Source organism: Harpia harpyja, chromosome 5 (genome assembly GCF_026419915.1).
Source record: "Harpia harpyja isolate bHarHar1 chromosome 5, bHarHar1 primary haplotype, whole genome shotgun sequence".
NCBI lineage: Eukaryota > Metazoa > Chordata > Aves > Accipitriformes > Accipitridae > Harpia > Harpia harpyja.
This window is the reverse complement of record NC_068944.1, coordinates 59,088,717-59,104,907: the sequence shown is the minus strand read 5'-3', so window position 1 is coordinate 59,104,907 and position 16,191 is coordinate 59,088,717. Positions and strand designations below refer to the sequence as shown.

Genomic DNA, 16,191 nt, shown 5'->3' with positions numbered 1-16,191 from the left:
CAGTGTAATTTGTGCCTTTGCTTCTAAGAACTCTTTTCTGACTACGAAATCTCTTGGGCTAATTCAGTTTTGTACATTCAATAATAATTGGAAGAAATTCAGGGGAAATCCTGTGAGTTCATCCTCCCATCCTTTTCTTATCAGTATCTACTACATCTGTTCTTTCACATTTTGAAATGGATTTTCCATTATACTGTTTGTTACTTATCAGAAAAATTTGAAGTGAAGCAACAAATAATTCCTTTAACAGTGGCTGAGGTCACCCTGAAGCAAGTTTCAACCATTTTTCATATTTCCTTGCCTGAGGAGGGAATGTGAAACACTATTAGAGTTTTGACCTCTAGAAGGAGAATATAATTTAAAAAAACACTGGTTACCATCTGCAAACCTGAGCCGCTTTTAGAAGGGGGTTTCCACAAGCTTACTTTCTAAGACACAGTTTCTGGCATTTATTAGGCAGTCATTAGGAATAATCAAATCCAATGATTATCTCATGTGCTAACTTGGCTATCAAGACTTCTTTCTCAATTTCCAGCTTTTCAGTTCTTGGATGAATGCACCTTTCCCAGTTACTCTCTCCATTTTTGCCAGATTAGGTGATGGGGTATTGGATTCCCTATTCTCTAGCCTTTTAGTATGTCTAGTTTAATAATTCCCATCAATTTCACAGAACTTATTCCACACTCAACAGCCCAACATTCACTATCAGTTTCCCAGTGGGGCTTCTTGGGGGTCAAGTCTATTGGGGGCTTCCTCAGACCTTTAAAATTATTTTCTTGTTTTCTGTCATTGGAGAAAGACTCTTAATAGGTATTTGAAATTGTGTGCCTTGGCCAGCCCACAACAATCCTATTCCTAGCCAGGTTTTTTTCCCTGCATGTCAGTATTTAATTGTACTGCATGCCTTCATTGCTACAGTGTTGCTATTTTCCTTTCTCTGATGAAAGAAGGCTATCACTTTTTTAATCATTCATAATGTCATGAGCTAGATTAGGATCACTTGTACATATTAGACTCACAGCTGAATTTCTAAGCTTTATGGCAACCACGTCCTATCTTCCTGAGCAGCAGCTGGTTTTTCTTTTGAATGACGTTCAGCGGTAAATTCCACACCCCCTTAATCTCATGTTCCTGATTAACATCTAAGAATCCAACACCAGTTCAGTGCTTAAAAAAAGTCTGCTGCCAATTCATCTCAGCAGTCATCACCAGCATTTGTGTGTGCCTGAAAAGCACATCCACATAACCACTTCCATTTCTGTTGGGGTTTCTTCTTTTTCTTTTCTCCTTTAAAGTTGTTGGGTCAAATTAATGGCTAGCTCCATAGTGCCAGTATCGTATGATGCAGAGCAGGATAATTTATGCTCTTCCATGGCTTAAATTCTACAGCATACTGAGAGCCAGACCACAGAGATGGTTACCAGAACTTTCTCAGGAAGTATTTCTGGATGCAGTTCTAGTGGGCATTTACATTATGTTATCTGGAATAATCTGATTTTCCTCTGAGCCTCAGTAAATTTTAACTAGTATAACAAGCCTGGTGATCCATGTCTTCTGCTTACCTAAAAGACAGCTGAACATGTCTTTGGACTGTAGACCTTTGATTTCCTTCTAGACATGATGTTTTGTCTACCCTTTTTGATATACTTCCTGCAGTTCACCTCTGTGAGTAAGCTCTGGTTTGGACATAGGTCCCACCCATTTCCTGGAAGACCTTCCAGTTGCTGATCACCTCATGTTTTCACCTCACCAGTCCTTGCAAGTCCCACAGACTGCGAGTTGTGTATTTGGGCATCTAGATCTACCTGAATTATTCATAACAAGAGCTACCATTCCAACAAAGATTTTATTTCTTAGTACCATCTTTCAGTTCATTCTGAAAACTTCCAGATGTTACTTACATTTAATTTTTATTTGCAAAGTGTCCAGCTCCTGTTTTAGAATGTGGTCTCCTAATTCCTTTTATGGTCTCCATCTGTTTTAAATCTTAGTTTAATTTCTCTTGTGAAAATTTCAGTTCCAGTTTTCAGTTTTGTTAGCATTCTTCCTGCCCACCTTTCCTGTCCCTAAACTCTGACTTTTTTTGTTCCATATTGCTTCAGTAACAATACTAATTTACACATTTTTCTTTTTCAAGATAGGTCCTCACCACAATTTATTAACATTGTGTTTGACCTGAGCAAAGAGGCAAAAACTCAAGCTGTTGTACTGTTCCCTTTTGGAACTTTAATTGATGATGGATTTTTCTCTGTTGCGGTTTTGTCCATTTACAAACAATGTGCAGATTCTTTTTTCTCCCCAAACACTTGAAAAATCAAACAACTACAGACAGATCTCCAACCCCTTCCAGTCACATTAGATTATTATGTTCATCACTTTCTTTTTCAAGGAGAGGCTGACTGCATAAAAATCACAAGGCGCGTTTTTAAATTGTTTGTGTAAATTTCATGATTCTTGTTCCACTATTTTAGTGGAAAACAACTTCAGCTGTGTTTTTTTTTAAAACAAAAATTAGATAAACCATATGGCTAGGCTGAGGAGAATGTTCTTGACAGAAAAAATAAATTTGCTCATAATTTGATTGCTTATATTGTAGAAACAATATCTTTCATAATTCTCAGTTTTGTTAAAGCTAGATATTCTGAATTAATTTTAAATCCTTTTCTGGATTATAAATGTTTAAGATATGTTATGCATTGATATGGCCACAAAATCTTCACACTTCTTGCATTCACAGTAGTCTGATATTATTGATACATTTGCTGTATTTCTGTGTTCTTTAAAAGAGAACTCAAATACTATCAAAGAGATCTGAAGATGGTAACACTGCTCTTTCTGTGACTATTCCACATTAAATAGGTTTGTCAAAAGCTCATTTTTGGGATCATCATTCATGCTAAATTTTTCCCTTTAGACTAAAGAAAAGAGATTGCTGGGAGCTAAGTATATTCCACTGCAAGCATATGATGCAGCTCCCTGGGTTCACAGGACGTCAAGTACTGAAATGGTCATTGAAACGAACTTCACCTAACTTCTGTTAGGGAGATTTAGAAAGATGCTGCTGTTGTTCACAGGAATTAAAACACTCATCTACTTTTTAGATAACGATTTGTAATTTTGACAGGAATTGAAACTTAGGAAACCTTTATCATCATGTGGAAAATGTACATACACATACCAGCTAGAGATTCCTAGCTACCAACAGGCCTGTGGTTTTATGACAGTAAGAGGTTGCCTCCATCAAGTTTGGCTTGAGCTATATTCAAGTCATCTATTTTGTGGTCACAAACAGTAACTCAAAGAAATATAAGGAAAACAACAAAATATTACCCCTAACGTACATATGGTCAGATATGTAAACCTTAAAAGTATGATTGTTGATTGATCTCATATGCACATATATTTTCATCTTCACCATTATTACCCCCAAATTGTTTGGCTATGAAGGATCCCCCAAAGGCAAAGATATACAGCTGCTCCTGATAATTAGCTAATTGGATTTTATAATAAGAACTGTGTCTTTCTTCCAACAAGAGTTTTTGTGTTTCCCTGTTTTGCACAGGAGGGATCCAGTGGATAGGGATCCTACTCCTATTTGACTCAATGTCTTCTTTCTCAGCTCCTAGGCCATACCTGCACTTGTGCATTGAACAGGGCCAAGGCCTGTGTGTGATCACAGTCATATGACACAAGATCCTCATCACTAAATTTTAGTGGAATTTTGGTCTGACTCAATAACATTCCACAGATAATGCCGAAGCAGTTAGGGGTAATGGGGCATTCTCAAGTGGCAGTTTGCACAGGGCTGCCTTTTTTTCAGAGCTGAGAAGGTTTTACTGTTAGCACATGGGTTATTCTGGTTTGCTTTCTTCTGCTTAGCAGAGTAGTAGGGGCTGTTCAAAATGCTCTTCACAGCTTCTCCTTCCCCCTGTGGCTTAGTGAAACAGTACTGAGGGGAAGAATTGTTGGTTCAGAGAACATGGGGAGGCTTTTTGAAGATAACCTGGGAATAGCAAAGGAATACAGAAAGTTTTGTGGAAGGAGGAGAGCCTTCATAACACTACCTGTACTACATACATCCATCTAGCTAGCTAGCTGGAGGTATATTCCATAATTTCTTCTGCAGAAACAGCTTCATGTTCTTTCCCTGCCAGTAGTGTAAAGAATTCTATAAAGTGCCTTGCAACATCATCATGGTCCTTCCTGCAAAAATGAAGGATTTGAGGACAGGATGGACCTGTGAGAAAGGCAAAAACTAGGGAATGCGCGTCCTTGGAAAAGACAGAAGCCATGTTCCTTCTGTACTGTAAACAAACAAGACAGGTTGGGAGTGGTGGTGGTGGTGAATTATTATGTTGCATGAATAAGCTTATGAGAGTGAGTTATGGGTACAAGGTGATAAAAGCATGCTTCAGACATGAATAATTTTGTAACATATAGTCAGAAATACATTTCTTATGATAGTACACTCCAAGGTCACTAGTTATAAGTTGCTTACATCTGAAAAAAATCATTTACTTCAACGGACTGGGATAGATGACATGGAAGTCATTTGTTTCTTTCAAACATTTACCAAGTAATTAGGATATAAGGAAATGATTTTTGGTGACTGGAAAGTGTATTAAGATATTGTGTGAGTAACGTCTTTCGTGGAGACCCACCCTTCTGTGATAAAGAATGACACGTCACGCTAGTTTAATCAAAAGTCACTTCTGACTGCAACTGTTATTCAGATAATTGTCACTTTGATCAGTGTTATAAAAAGAGCCAGCATGTTCTCTGCTTCTCCTGAGGTCTAAATCCAGCATGTCCAGTGGAGATAGACGTGATATCAAAGTGGTAAGAGACCATATTCGGTTTTATGAAAACGTGTTCATGAAACTGTTCTGGTCCTGATCAAGGCTTAATCTACAGTATGCATTTCAACAGTATAATCTAAGGGAGCAAGAATGAAACAATATTTGTTTCAGAGTGCTTTGGATCACTAGATTGGGCACCAGAGAAGATGCTACCATGCAAGGAAGCACCTTCTTTATTTTGGGGAATGGTTTTGGATGTAAAATTAAACACAATTTTGTGTGGAGCACACTTGTGTTTTAAATGTGTTATACTCAGCACAGTCTTCCCTATGCAAATGTTACTGGATAACACTAGTTTCAAGTGTTGTATTGACACATGACTATGTACTTGTGCTTACTCTGCCACCCGTGCTTCAATTTAACACCATTAATGTACATTGATAAGACTCATGGTCTTCCAAAGGCTGTTAATATAACCATGTAAGGTATTCCTTACATGTAAAACTTAATAAATTTTATGTAATAGTATCACAACTCAACTTAATTATGCTAACAGCCTGTAGCAGAGCACCATGAGAAAGATTAATGTTATTAAAGAAACTTTCCTTTCTAACCAAAAGACAGAAATGCAATTTTGCAAGAGCCAGGTGAGATTTTGAGAAGTTGATTTTTAAAGTGGTGATTTGAACATTTAGTATAATTGTAGCAGAGGTCCTCCAAAATGACAGTTGTGTGCTCTCATCATGGAACAGCTTCTTCTTCAGCGAGGAGGATCTCCTGCCTGATCTGTTCCATTTGGGACTCGTTGGAGTAGCCCTTCACTTTGGCACTCATGCGTCAGATTAGCACTATAACTTTTTGACTCTGGTGTCAGTCATCTGTTCTCGTTCAGCTATTTAGTGTAGCAACTGAACCCAAACAAGAGAGAAAAGAGCAACCTGTAACTTTGGTGCTTGGGGTATTTAGATGGATTATGGGGCTGAGATTCAAGTCCCTGCTCAAACTCACATACAGATGGTTTGACTGTTGGTCTTTCCTGTGGCATCTACGCTCCTAGTCATGTGCATCTTTGCTATTTGGGATGAATCAGTGTCTTCTGAAAAGAGAATTAAGTCCTACCTCCAAAAGTTTTTTCTTTTTGCCTGAAGTGAAACAAAAGTACTTTATTTTAGATTTTTTTTTTTTTTTTAGATTTTGAATTTTTAGCCTAAACCGTACAATTTATTTCTTTGCAAAGGACAAAACAGAAAGTACTCTTAAGCTCCCGATTTGTCTTTCTTAGAGTACAAAAATTAAGTTTTCTTTTCTTTAAAACATACCCATTTCCCTGGGATGCACTTACTAAGAGCTGCACTAAGTGTCTGTATATTCCCAGGATCCACTTGTCCTAGAGTGAAGAAGGTGGTTTGGGAAAGAGGCTGTCAATGTAATTTGTTTCAGTAGGAAATGCTTTCATGTTTTTAGTTAAAACAGTAAGGAAGTTAGTTAGATTGAAATCCAGGCCTAAGGAAGATGCACTGGCTGTTGTATATACGTCACTGTAGGAAACTGAGCTGTTTGGGGCCCATTGCCTAGCCAGGGGTAACATCTGTGTAAGGTTTGCACCTCAAACCTGGATCCTGTCACTGTTATTCTTCCTCATCAGAAAGTCTGCTGCTACTGGTGCTGTGTGTGTTTGAGAAGGAAAAAAGAAAAAGTGAACCTAACTTCTGTATGTCTACTAATATATTTGGTCTAGAATTAAGTGTAACAGCCTGAATTGCTGCAGGATATGAACAAGATTTTGAGACACACTTTTCAAACTTGTAATGACTATACAGACATTTAGTTTTTTGTTTAAACTGACAATATCTAAGTTTTTGGTTTAGTCTTTTGACAAGGTACCTCTGGCTTCAATCTAAACATATTTTTAAAACCTGCCACCAAATATTTGTTAGTATTTCATAGAAATAATTCTTAATATTTAGCATTATTTTCCCATATTCTTTTAAGTTAACATTATTTAACACATTTGTTTTCTGAGGAAATTGAAACCATTTCTATAGACTACATCTTTATTTCAAATAATACAATGAATAATTCAACATGATGGAAATGAAGAGTATACTGACCTTTTTAGAAATTATCTTCTTAAACAAAATCCATTCCACATTCTCAGCTAAGGCAAAAGGAGCTGAATATTCTTTATGGCTTCTGGGAAGACACTGCTGCTGTAAAACACTGAATTATTATCTGCTTTATTCAGTGAATTGTCTGACAGGAGATGAACCCATAGGATATATTGACTGTGTCTGGTTTCAATTTTGTTTTGTCTATAAAAAGTCAAAGCTTCCTATGAGCATTATCAGACAAAATAAATAAAGTAAGAGAGATAATTTTTTAATGAACTTGGAGTAACATGATTCAAGCAGAATACCCCCACAGATTTTGCCAAAGCTAATAAAACTCTTTTGCACCCTACTTATTATTTTTGAATAAGTATCAACTTTGTAAATTCTTAAGGTCATTTTTAAAACCAGTATTGAATTCCATTTCTTTGTACTCATGACTGCTTTAGTAGTTTTGACTCTGTTAATCACCATGCAATTGGAAATGAGCTGATGTAGAACCTGGGTGTCATTTAGAGTAAATATTATAAAATCATGCACTTCTGTCTGTGATTCCTGATTCTAAGTACTTTAATACATACAAAAGAACAAAAAATTACTATTTATTTATTTTTTTACAGAACAGTTGGGCACTATGTCAGAATTTACACAATTTACTATATGGTTATAGACATAAAGAACCAGAAAACTCCTTTGCTTAATCCTAGTACATAAACAGGATTAAAACTGTTGGTAAGGTTCTATATTGTGTCATTTCTTTACTCCGAAAACAAGTGTTATCATGTCTAAAAGAACAATCTCTTCTAAATGTAGTACAAAATGTCACCTGATTATTGCTTGATAAAAACCCTATTTTACTAATTGGTTGCAATTTTTACGTCTTTTTAACTGACTTACTTCAGATCAAACTTTGCCAAAATATGATCTTAATTAAATCTTCAGCAGCAAAAATATAAATGTTTTCCGTTTGTGAACAATAAAATGAAACATTAGAATAATCTATGCTAAGTCAGTGCAAAGATTCGTGTATCCTCTCTGTGGCTAGTAGTGGACAGTTAAGAAAACATATTATGATAATGTAAGCATATTTCCCTGCTATATTCTCCCAACTTCCATAGATTGCTAATGAGGAAAATGTAGGAGAACTCTGAAAACTTTTGGAAATTTCTGACGTTTCCTTATTACCTTAAACACTCTTTTGGAAACTTAAAGCCTCTGATTTGCCAGTCATCCCAAAATGTTATGGAAATTTCAAGGGAAAAGCAAAAGGAGTATTTTTGGAATAAAATGTAAGGTTTAAAGAATTAATCTGTCTACTTGGAAATATATAATGAACAAAATATAGAAAACTAATGACAAAATAGTGTCTCTTAGTCATTTAAAATGCAATTTTGGAACAGTGCTTACAACCCACTGAGTTTCAGAGGGACTTAAAATGTAGTTAACGACAAACGCATTCATGAAGTACAAATACAGATGTTCCTTTGCCTAGTAGATTGATAGCTGAGGATGACTTGGATCACCTCATGTATTTCCTTGAGTTTAAGTACAAAATTTTAACACAAATAATTCTGGAAGTATTTGCTATAGTAATATGAATGAAAAAAACCAATGAGTATGTTGACAGAGTATATATGTACTGGGAAACAAACATATTTAAGGTCAGCTATGGGTCTGGGATAGATGACTCCTAATGTTAATTTTTGAGATTTAACACTATGCCCTAAGGCATTCTTAAAACCAAACTCCTTGTCCATAGACAATGACAAGCATGGTCTTAGGCAAGGCTCAAAACATCTTATCACTTGGGACCCCACAGATTTCAGCAGCAGTATAAACATTAACTAAAATGCTTGTATCTCATTACTGAATTTTCATTACGGAACAATTACTGAATCATCTCATGATCAGCAAATTAATGAGGTCTGCTTTTCTGTGGATTTTTGTCCTGTGTCCTGCATAGAAGTCCCATTCTCATTACTAATAATCTCCTGAATCCCTATTATTTTCTAAGATTCTCTGTGGCAATAGCTGGAGTTCCCCTCTTATCTCCCTCAAATCTATCCCACATGTCTGAGGGTCCCCTGAGGCAATACATGCTCAGTGTCTGCACTTGGCTGGCTGGTCTGCGCCTGCTGATAGGCAATTGGAATAGGCAACTGCTGAGCTTCTACTTCAGCATTTCTCCCAGCAGCAACTTATCCCAGACACCAGTTCTCCTGAAACCTTGTTGAAATTCAAGTTTGCGTGACTTCTATCCCAACCTCAAAAGTGTTCAAAAAGTATTGCACAAAATTAAAGGACAGGTGGGCATAACAATTGCACAGCCTTGTTTCCTTAAGTTTTCTGGATGAAGAAAAAAAGAAAGATTTTTGTATTTGAAGACAAAATTCTGAAATGTACTTTGAAGGTTAAAAATTGTGAAGGCAAATCAAAAGAACCTAGCACAATCATTTTCTTTGCCAGCCCCAGGGTTGGGAATGGAAATGAAAAGTTAATAATGTTTTTCAATTTTTTTGGCTAATAATATGTCTCCTCTTCTGCACACAAAAGCTTACATATCATGTCAAAGTAGTAGTGTTCTTGTAATAGTGACAGTCAAAGTAAGATATAAACAAGGAAAGCTATGTAGTTATTAAGTCAGCCAAAGTATCTGGAAAAAACCAGCAAGCACGCAAGTCTTTCTTCAGGTCTGAAATAGAGGCAGTAAACTGGAGACTAAATACAGGTTGGAAACAGTTGAGTTTGGCATTGTAAAATTATACTTGAAGAAATTGTTCCCAACTCTGTGCTTAAACAGAAATGTACTGCTCCTCTCTGTTTTAGATCTATGAAAGCTTTGAGTGCCTGTTTGTTTGTTTATTTCTTTTTCCAGCCATATTAGGTGTTTAATAAAATACACTACTTCTTAGGAACATTCCTTGCTTCAGAGATATGTTTTATATTCCACTTACTTCCTTGGTTTTCTTTTCATAAGAGCAAGGAGTTTGTTTAAAAAGAAGTTGCTCCTGACAAGAAACAAAATAATCATTCTTAGACTAGGCATTTCTAATCTGAGCTTCAGTATTGGGGCTCCTTATAATAGGATTCAGTTTTTTGTAACTAATGTGGTGGCTTTCCTCATAATTCTTTATATTCCTTTTTATATTCCTTCTGTTCCCTTTTGCTGCAACTTCATTTCCTCTGGTCAGGAGAGCAAACCACTTAGTGATAGATTTTCATCTTAGTGTAATAACACGTGTGAAAAGGGAGAAGGAAGTGTAAATGCGAAGAAGAAAAATTATTATTATTTCAGAATAATTATATATGGTGTCTGGAGTTTATATAGAACACATAGGGGAACACATAATGTTAAAAAAGCCACATGTATTACATCCTGAATAGGCTGTAATCTAAATAAGATAAGACAAATATAATTCAATAGAGCCACAGTTCAAAGGGGAGTCCTTCAGCTTGCCAGCACTGGGAAAAAGGGAGAAAGGATTTCCTGAAAATCTTCTTTTAAAGGGAGACAGCTGATAATAATAATAATATATCTTCTGTGAATAAGAAACCATGTAGACTGCAAAGAAATGTACTTTGACTGGTATATAAACACCTATGCTCCAACTTCTGCCTTCTGGATTTTAGGGAGGCAAACTGCCTATTAGGTAGTCACTGCAAAGCATATTTTCCCTTCCTCTGAGACAAGTGGCAATGACCAGTGGTGAAAGAGGATGTCAGAACCAAACCACTGACTGCTCTGATATGACACTGCCAAAGCTGCTAGAACAGGAGAGACCATGCGTGACAGTCATAGGGCAGAGAGACAAGGCAAGGAGATGGAAAGGATCAAAGGAACAGATAGAAAACAGTGAAAACTACAGAAAGGTATGTCAGCTGTAGACAGGGTTTATGCAGGTGAGGAACAACCTTTTGTATTTTAGGATGTGTGTATGAAGCTAAATATGCATGTGAACACAATCAAAGCAGTAGGTGAGAGATGCAGAAGCATCATCAGGGGAAAGCTTGAGGGGCAGGAGCTCACACTGGAAGAGTGATGTGGTCAAAGCAAGACATCACCAGTCTTAGCTACAACCAGTATTTACAGGAACTTATGTATGAAATCATATACTTGAGAAAGAAGATATAATGAAATAATGTGCAGGAAAGGAAAAGCCAACTAATAGCATCCTCCCATATTTCAGTTCGAGTCTTCTCTGAGACTCATCACAGACTTCAGTTCTTACAGACTAAACACTTTGTCCATGGGTATCACTTCATGGTCTCTGAGCCAAAAGGCAGGCATGCTCATTTGAAACACAAACTAGTGTACTCAGCTCAGCGTAGCCAAATGTGGCATGTCTTCTCAGCCTCTAGTATCAGTGAGCACCAAATATCTGCTCAGGTAGGGCAGTTAAAACAAAAATGATTCTTGAGCAGAGTGCTTTCTAATGTAATTCCCTGTAGGAAAAACAAAAAAATCCCTCCATTTTATATTTTTTGATCCAATCATAAACTTTTAAGCTTCTAAATTTTAACAATTAAGTTTCTTTAGAAGTTTTCAGCTGGTATACCTATGTCTTGCCTGAGTGAAGTATTAGCTGCACTGCAGCTTCATTCAGCTGCCGCATAGCCTCTGGGAAGGCAGGATTTCATCCTCAGAAGACCCAACCAGTCAGGGCTGGAGCCAGGGCAATGCAATAAAGAACAAAAGAGAGAGAGGGCTGTACTTTCAGTGTTTCCATCTCACATTAGGAGTGACTGAAACATCATATACAGGAGATCGATTTCTTGCCAATGTGTCTCATGGACACATTTCCCCTTACCTAACTTCTAGTCCCAAGGGAGTCTCTTAATTTTACCCCCCTTTAAAAAATATGTGCTTTCTGGAAATGTTCAAGCTTATTCTTGAAAATTACACTGACTCAATCAATGGCAGACCACATGGTTTAATTCATGATCTGAAACTGAGACCAAATATTGTCTGTTAAATACCATGATGGGGAGTGCAGAGGAAAAGTAACTTCCTATAATGAATGATAAAGGAAAATATTTGAGATTGGATACAGTCTAATTTATTCCAAACCCAGGATTGCTTTATTGTTTATTTCTTTCTTATATCTGGCAGTCACAGCTTAGTAAGAGAGGGTGAATTTGTATCACAGGCAAGAAGATCACCAGATCTTTCATTTAATTTGATCAGGAAATTTTCACAAGGGTCTTCTAAAACACTCTCAGCACATGACTGTAAGCAAATCAGGAGATTTCCAGTTCTGTTTTTCCTACCTTAAGAAATATGAGTAAGCATAATCATGTTGAAATAGTTTTTCACAAGTAAAGATTATAGTTTAAAGTAATTTTTATTGTTTAAACAGAATAAAAATGGAGCTAAGAATTCTCAGGTATAAACTAATAGTTTATAAAGAAAAATAATTTTAATATATAGTAAATTAAGTTAATTACAATAAATAAAACCTTAAATTTAATGTAGTAAAATATTCACTGAAATTTAAACAACTTTAAAACCTGGAAGATGCAAAAAAATATAGGGCTAGGAATACATTTTGAAAACTGGTTATACTTTTTCTTTTATTATTATTTTTCCACGTTTGAAAATTGTATAGTTTGCTTAACTGGAAATAAGATCATCTGAATATATGCAATGTGAGGAGAGTTAGGTACCTTAAATATTCTACTTCTGTTTGTTTTCCATTCTTAGAAAATAAAGTTACAGTACCCTCTCCTGTGCTTTGGATAGTCTACAGGAATACTCCTAACTCTTTAAGTTAAAGATTTCAAAGCATCAAAACATACATAGATACGTTATTTCACCTCAGCAGGGTGAGAAAAAAATAACTTTGTCGTAGCCAAAATCTTAGCCAATAAGAGCTTTAGTGGACCAAGAATGAAGTAAATAAATGTTACAACTGAGGATCACTCATAGACGCTGTCCTGCCCAGCAGGTCTTATATACAGAAGAGGATTTTAAACTAAAAACCTCCCTCCTTCAGTTGTGGCAGACACTCGACAGCAAAGGAATGGTCCATTCTTCTTTGGAGATTAAGACATGAGCTATCACCCACAGCTAACTTGAATTCAGTGTATAATCTAAGCTAATTTAGACTCTTTTTAAGCTTTTATAGTGTGTAGCAGAATTCCGTCTTGACTTAATTGTCTTTATGATAACTAGGTTTAACATCATATGAAATGTATTATGAATATGACTATGTCCAGTATTCCCATTGAAGGATGTGCAAATACGGCATCATAATATTAATATTTTGTAATTGGAAAGTGATTTTCAACTGATAGCCTCAACTATCCTTTCGAATATCAGTTGAACTGCACAACACTCCTACATGGTATGTATTAGTAGACTCATTTTAGAGATAGTCAAACAGGAGCACAAAAAGCTATGACCGGTAATTAGAATGTATAGGTAAAATAGAATGATGGTTTTATTATTGTATAAAGGTTCTACCAATTACAATAATTACATCTAGTTATTTTGCCAACTTTTTTCTAGGGTTTTGGTAGCCCGTCAGGTGAACATTGGCTGGGAAATGAATTTATCTTTGCAATAACAAGTCAGAGGCAATATTCTCTAAGAATTGAATTAATGGACTGGGAAGGAAACCGGGCATATTCACAGTATGACAGATTTCACATAGGAAATGAAAAGCAGAATTACAGGTAAGAATCTATTGAAATTCTTTTGACCCTGCTGAGTGATAAATATTGTTCATTGTTCACTTGTTAAATATCAGAAAGGACAATAATATGATCCTGATTTTCATCAAAAGTGAATAAAGAGGGTGAAAATAAAATAGAAATCTGACTTCTCAGTGATGGAAGGTTAGAGTAAACCTAACATATCTGAGAACAAGGGATGATCTATTAATTGTGCTGGCTGGTAGAACTGCTAAAAAATTGTATAACTCTTTAAATCTTAGACCATCAGAACTCAAAACTGAGTTGATATGTATTCTTCATTACAACTTGAAGGATTTCTACCTCAGAAGCATGAAACTGAAACAATGGACATGGGAAAAAAAAAGACTAAAAATGCTGTTAAAACATCTGATATTTCCAAACTAAAAATTCAGTGGAAATGAAGAGTAAAAAAAGAATGCTGGATCTTATTGTGAGGAGATAAAACACAAAATGAAGTGTCAGGTACTGGATAGCCTTGATTCGTCAGCAGCAGCAGCATGCTGTTTATTACAGTTTAAAAAGGCATATGAATTTAAAACTTTTTCCTATAATATTTTTCTCTTATATTTTTTTAAAGATAAAAAAGTAGGAAACTTAAATCTGCTTATTAGAAAAAGAAAAAAACCTTGGAGACACAAGAGATATGGATGACTAAGTGGTTTAGTTTTGGGGTTTTTTTTTAAATCATTGCTTCATCTGAACAGACATTACAATGCTGGAGAAAGAATATGAAATCCAGAAAAAGATCCTAAATTATTTATTACAGCACACCTAGTTAGCGTAAGACGTCATAGAGAAAAAAATATATTGTAAAACCAAACATTCAAGTCATAGCATGTGAAACTAGGTTGGTATTCAGATTTTTAAGTTCAAGTAACTTGATTCTCAGAAATGCTGATTGCCTCCCTCCCCCCCTGGGCATCCAGAGAAATGGAAGTGAGAGCAATTTGCTCTTTCTGCTGACAGGAATCTGCCCAGATGGGGCACAAAGTAGTACCCCTGTCCTTTGGGTTTTGTCAGAGGGCACTACTGCATAGCCTAGAAGCACAAAACCTACATTTAGAAGCAATCTGTATGAGTTTAGTGCCTGCATAAAGCAAAGACTATCCCATGGCACACAAAGGACAGCTCTGTCCTTCATTGCCTTCAGCAATGTCATGCCTGGCACTGCCCATGGCATGCCATTTCCCCAGATTTGGGAAGGTGGAGCACTGATTCTGAGGTGCTCTTAGGCAAAGAGTAAATATAAGTAAAGGGAATTCCTCAAAACAGAGGCTAGAAGTATTTATACAAAACATAAAAACAGCAGTGTAGAAGTGGATAATGTGGGGCCTTAAACATTAGTAGAAGATGGTGTTCAAAAGTGTAAGGAAAAGATGGGACAAATACTTGTCAAGTGAGGAAAAATGTCAAACTACAAAGTTACATATAGCTCTAAAAATGACAATGAAAATCAGAGAAGATGCCAGGAGTATTACTTAGAGAGTGAATTAAGGTAGCTGAATTTGCTAACAAAAACAGTGTCTTTTTTGCTCGCATTTATTCTGTACTGAATAGGGGCAACATATGTTGTTGAGGAATTGGAAGGATGTTGAAAATTTAACTTATGTTAAAGCTTGTGTTAAGGGAGGATATCTTTTCAGGACTCATCCGGGTTCATTCATGGAAAAATAGTGAAATAATTTCTTGTTTTGTTTCAAAATGCTAGACTGCATTTGTAGTAAAATAGTACAGGAACTTGGGAATGCTTAAGGGATTTCTGCCTATCATAAATCCATGTAATGTGCCCAAAGTAGAAGATGCAAGGAGTTTTGGGGAAGGTCTGCACCATTGTCCTCCAACAGTCTGGGAAATCTGCTGGGGACTGTGACCTGAGACTGCCCCAGGTGCTAACAACCAACCAGGACCAGGACACAGGCTTAAGAAATTATGTACAGTTGCCTGTGTATATTTAATTGATTGCCCTTTTCCTGGCACAGTTTTAGCCTGATCCAAGTAGCACTTTCCCAGTCAATTCCTGAACACAGCTGTAGGATCCCATGGAGCAGGGACTTTTTCCAATACACACTGTGAGCAAGTCCATGTTAGTTCGTTGGGGAAGAAAGTCCAGCCATACAGACATGAATAGTGGTGTGCCACTAATTTTGAAGGCCAAAGAGCAAGCCCTACCCCAAGGTTTAAACTTTATTCAAATTTTGATATGTCCTTTGTCATCTGTAATAAACTTTGCCTCAAAGAACGAACCTTTAAATAGTATTTGCTTCTCTGCCTTGGGTGATAACACAGACACTTGGAGATTTCTTAAATAAATTAGGTTTAATATATTGATGGACAGCAGAGTAGCCCTGGAAAATCATCCTGAATCAGTCTAGGTCTCCAGGATGTCTACACGAACAAGGAAATATTCAGGAATATAAAGGAAAGGAAAGGAAAGGAAAGGAAAGGAAAGGGAAGGAAAGGAAGGGAAAGGAAAGGGAAGGGAAGGGAAGGGAAGGGAAGGGAAGGGAAGGGAAGGGAAGGAAGGAAAGGAAAGGAAAGGAAAGGAAAGGAAAGGAAAGGAAAGGAAAGGAAAGGAAAGGAAAGGAAAG

At 36.4% G+C, this 16,191-nt stretch overlaps 1 protein-coding gene across 1 annotated transcript in view; it reads left to right on the top strand.

Annotated features, from left to right (window-relative positions):
• The window catches only part of ANGPT1 (angiopoietin 1), a 166,654-nt gene that overhangs the window by 113,471 nt on the left and 36,992 nt on the right, over positions 1 to 16,191 (top strand). The window contains exon 7 of the mRNA XM_052788440.1: positions 13,416 to 13,582. Coding sequence (XP_052644400.1) covers positions 13,416 to 13,582 — 167 coding nt within the window. The remainder of the gene's footprint in view (positions 1 to 13,415; positions 13,583 to 16,191) is intronic.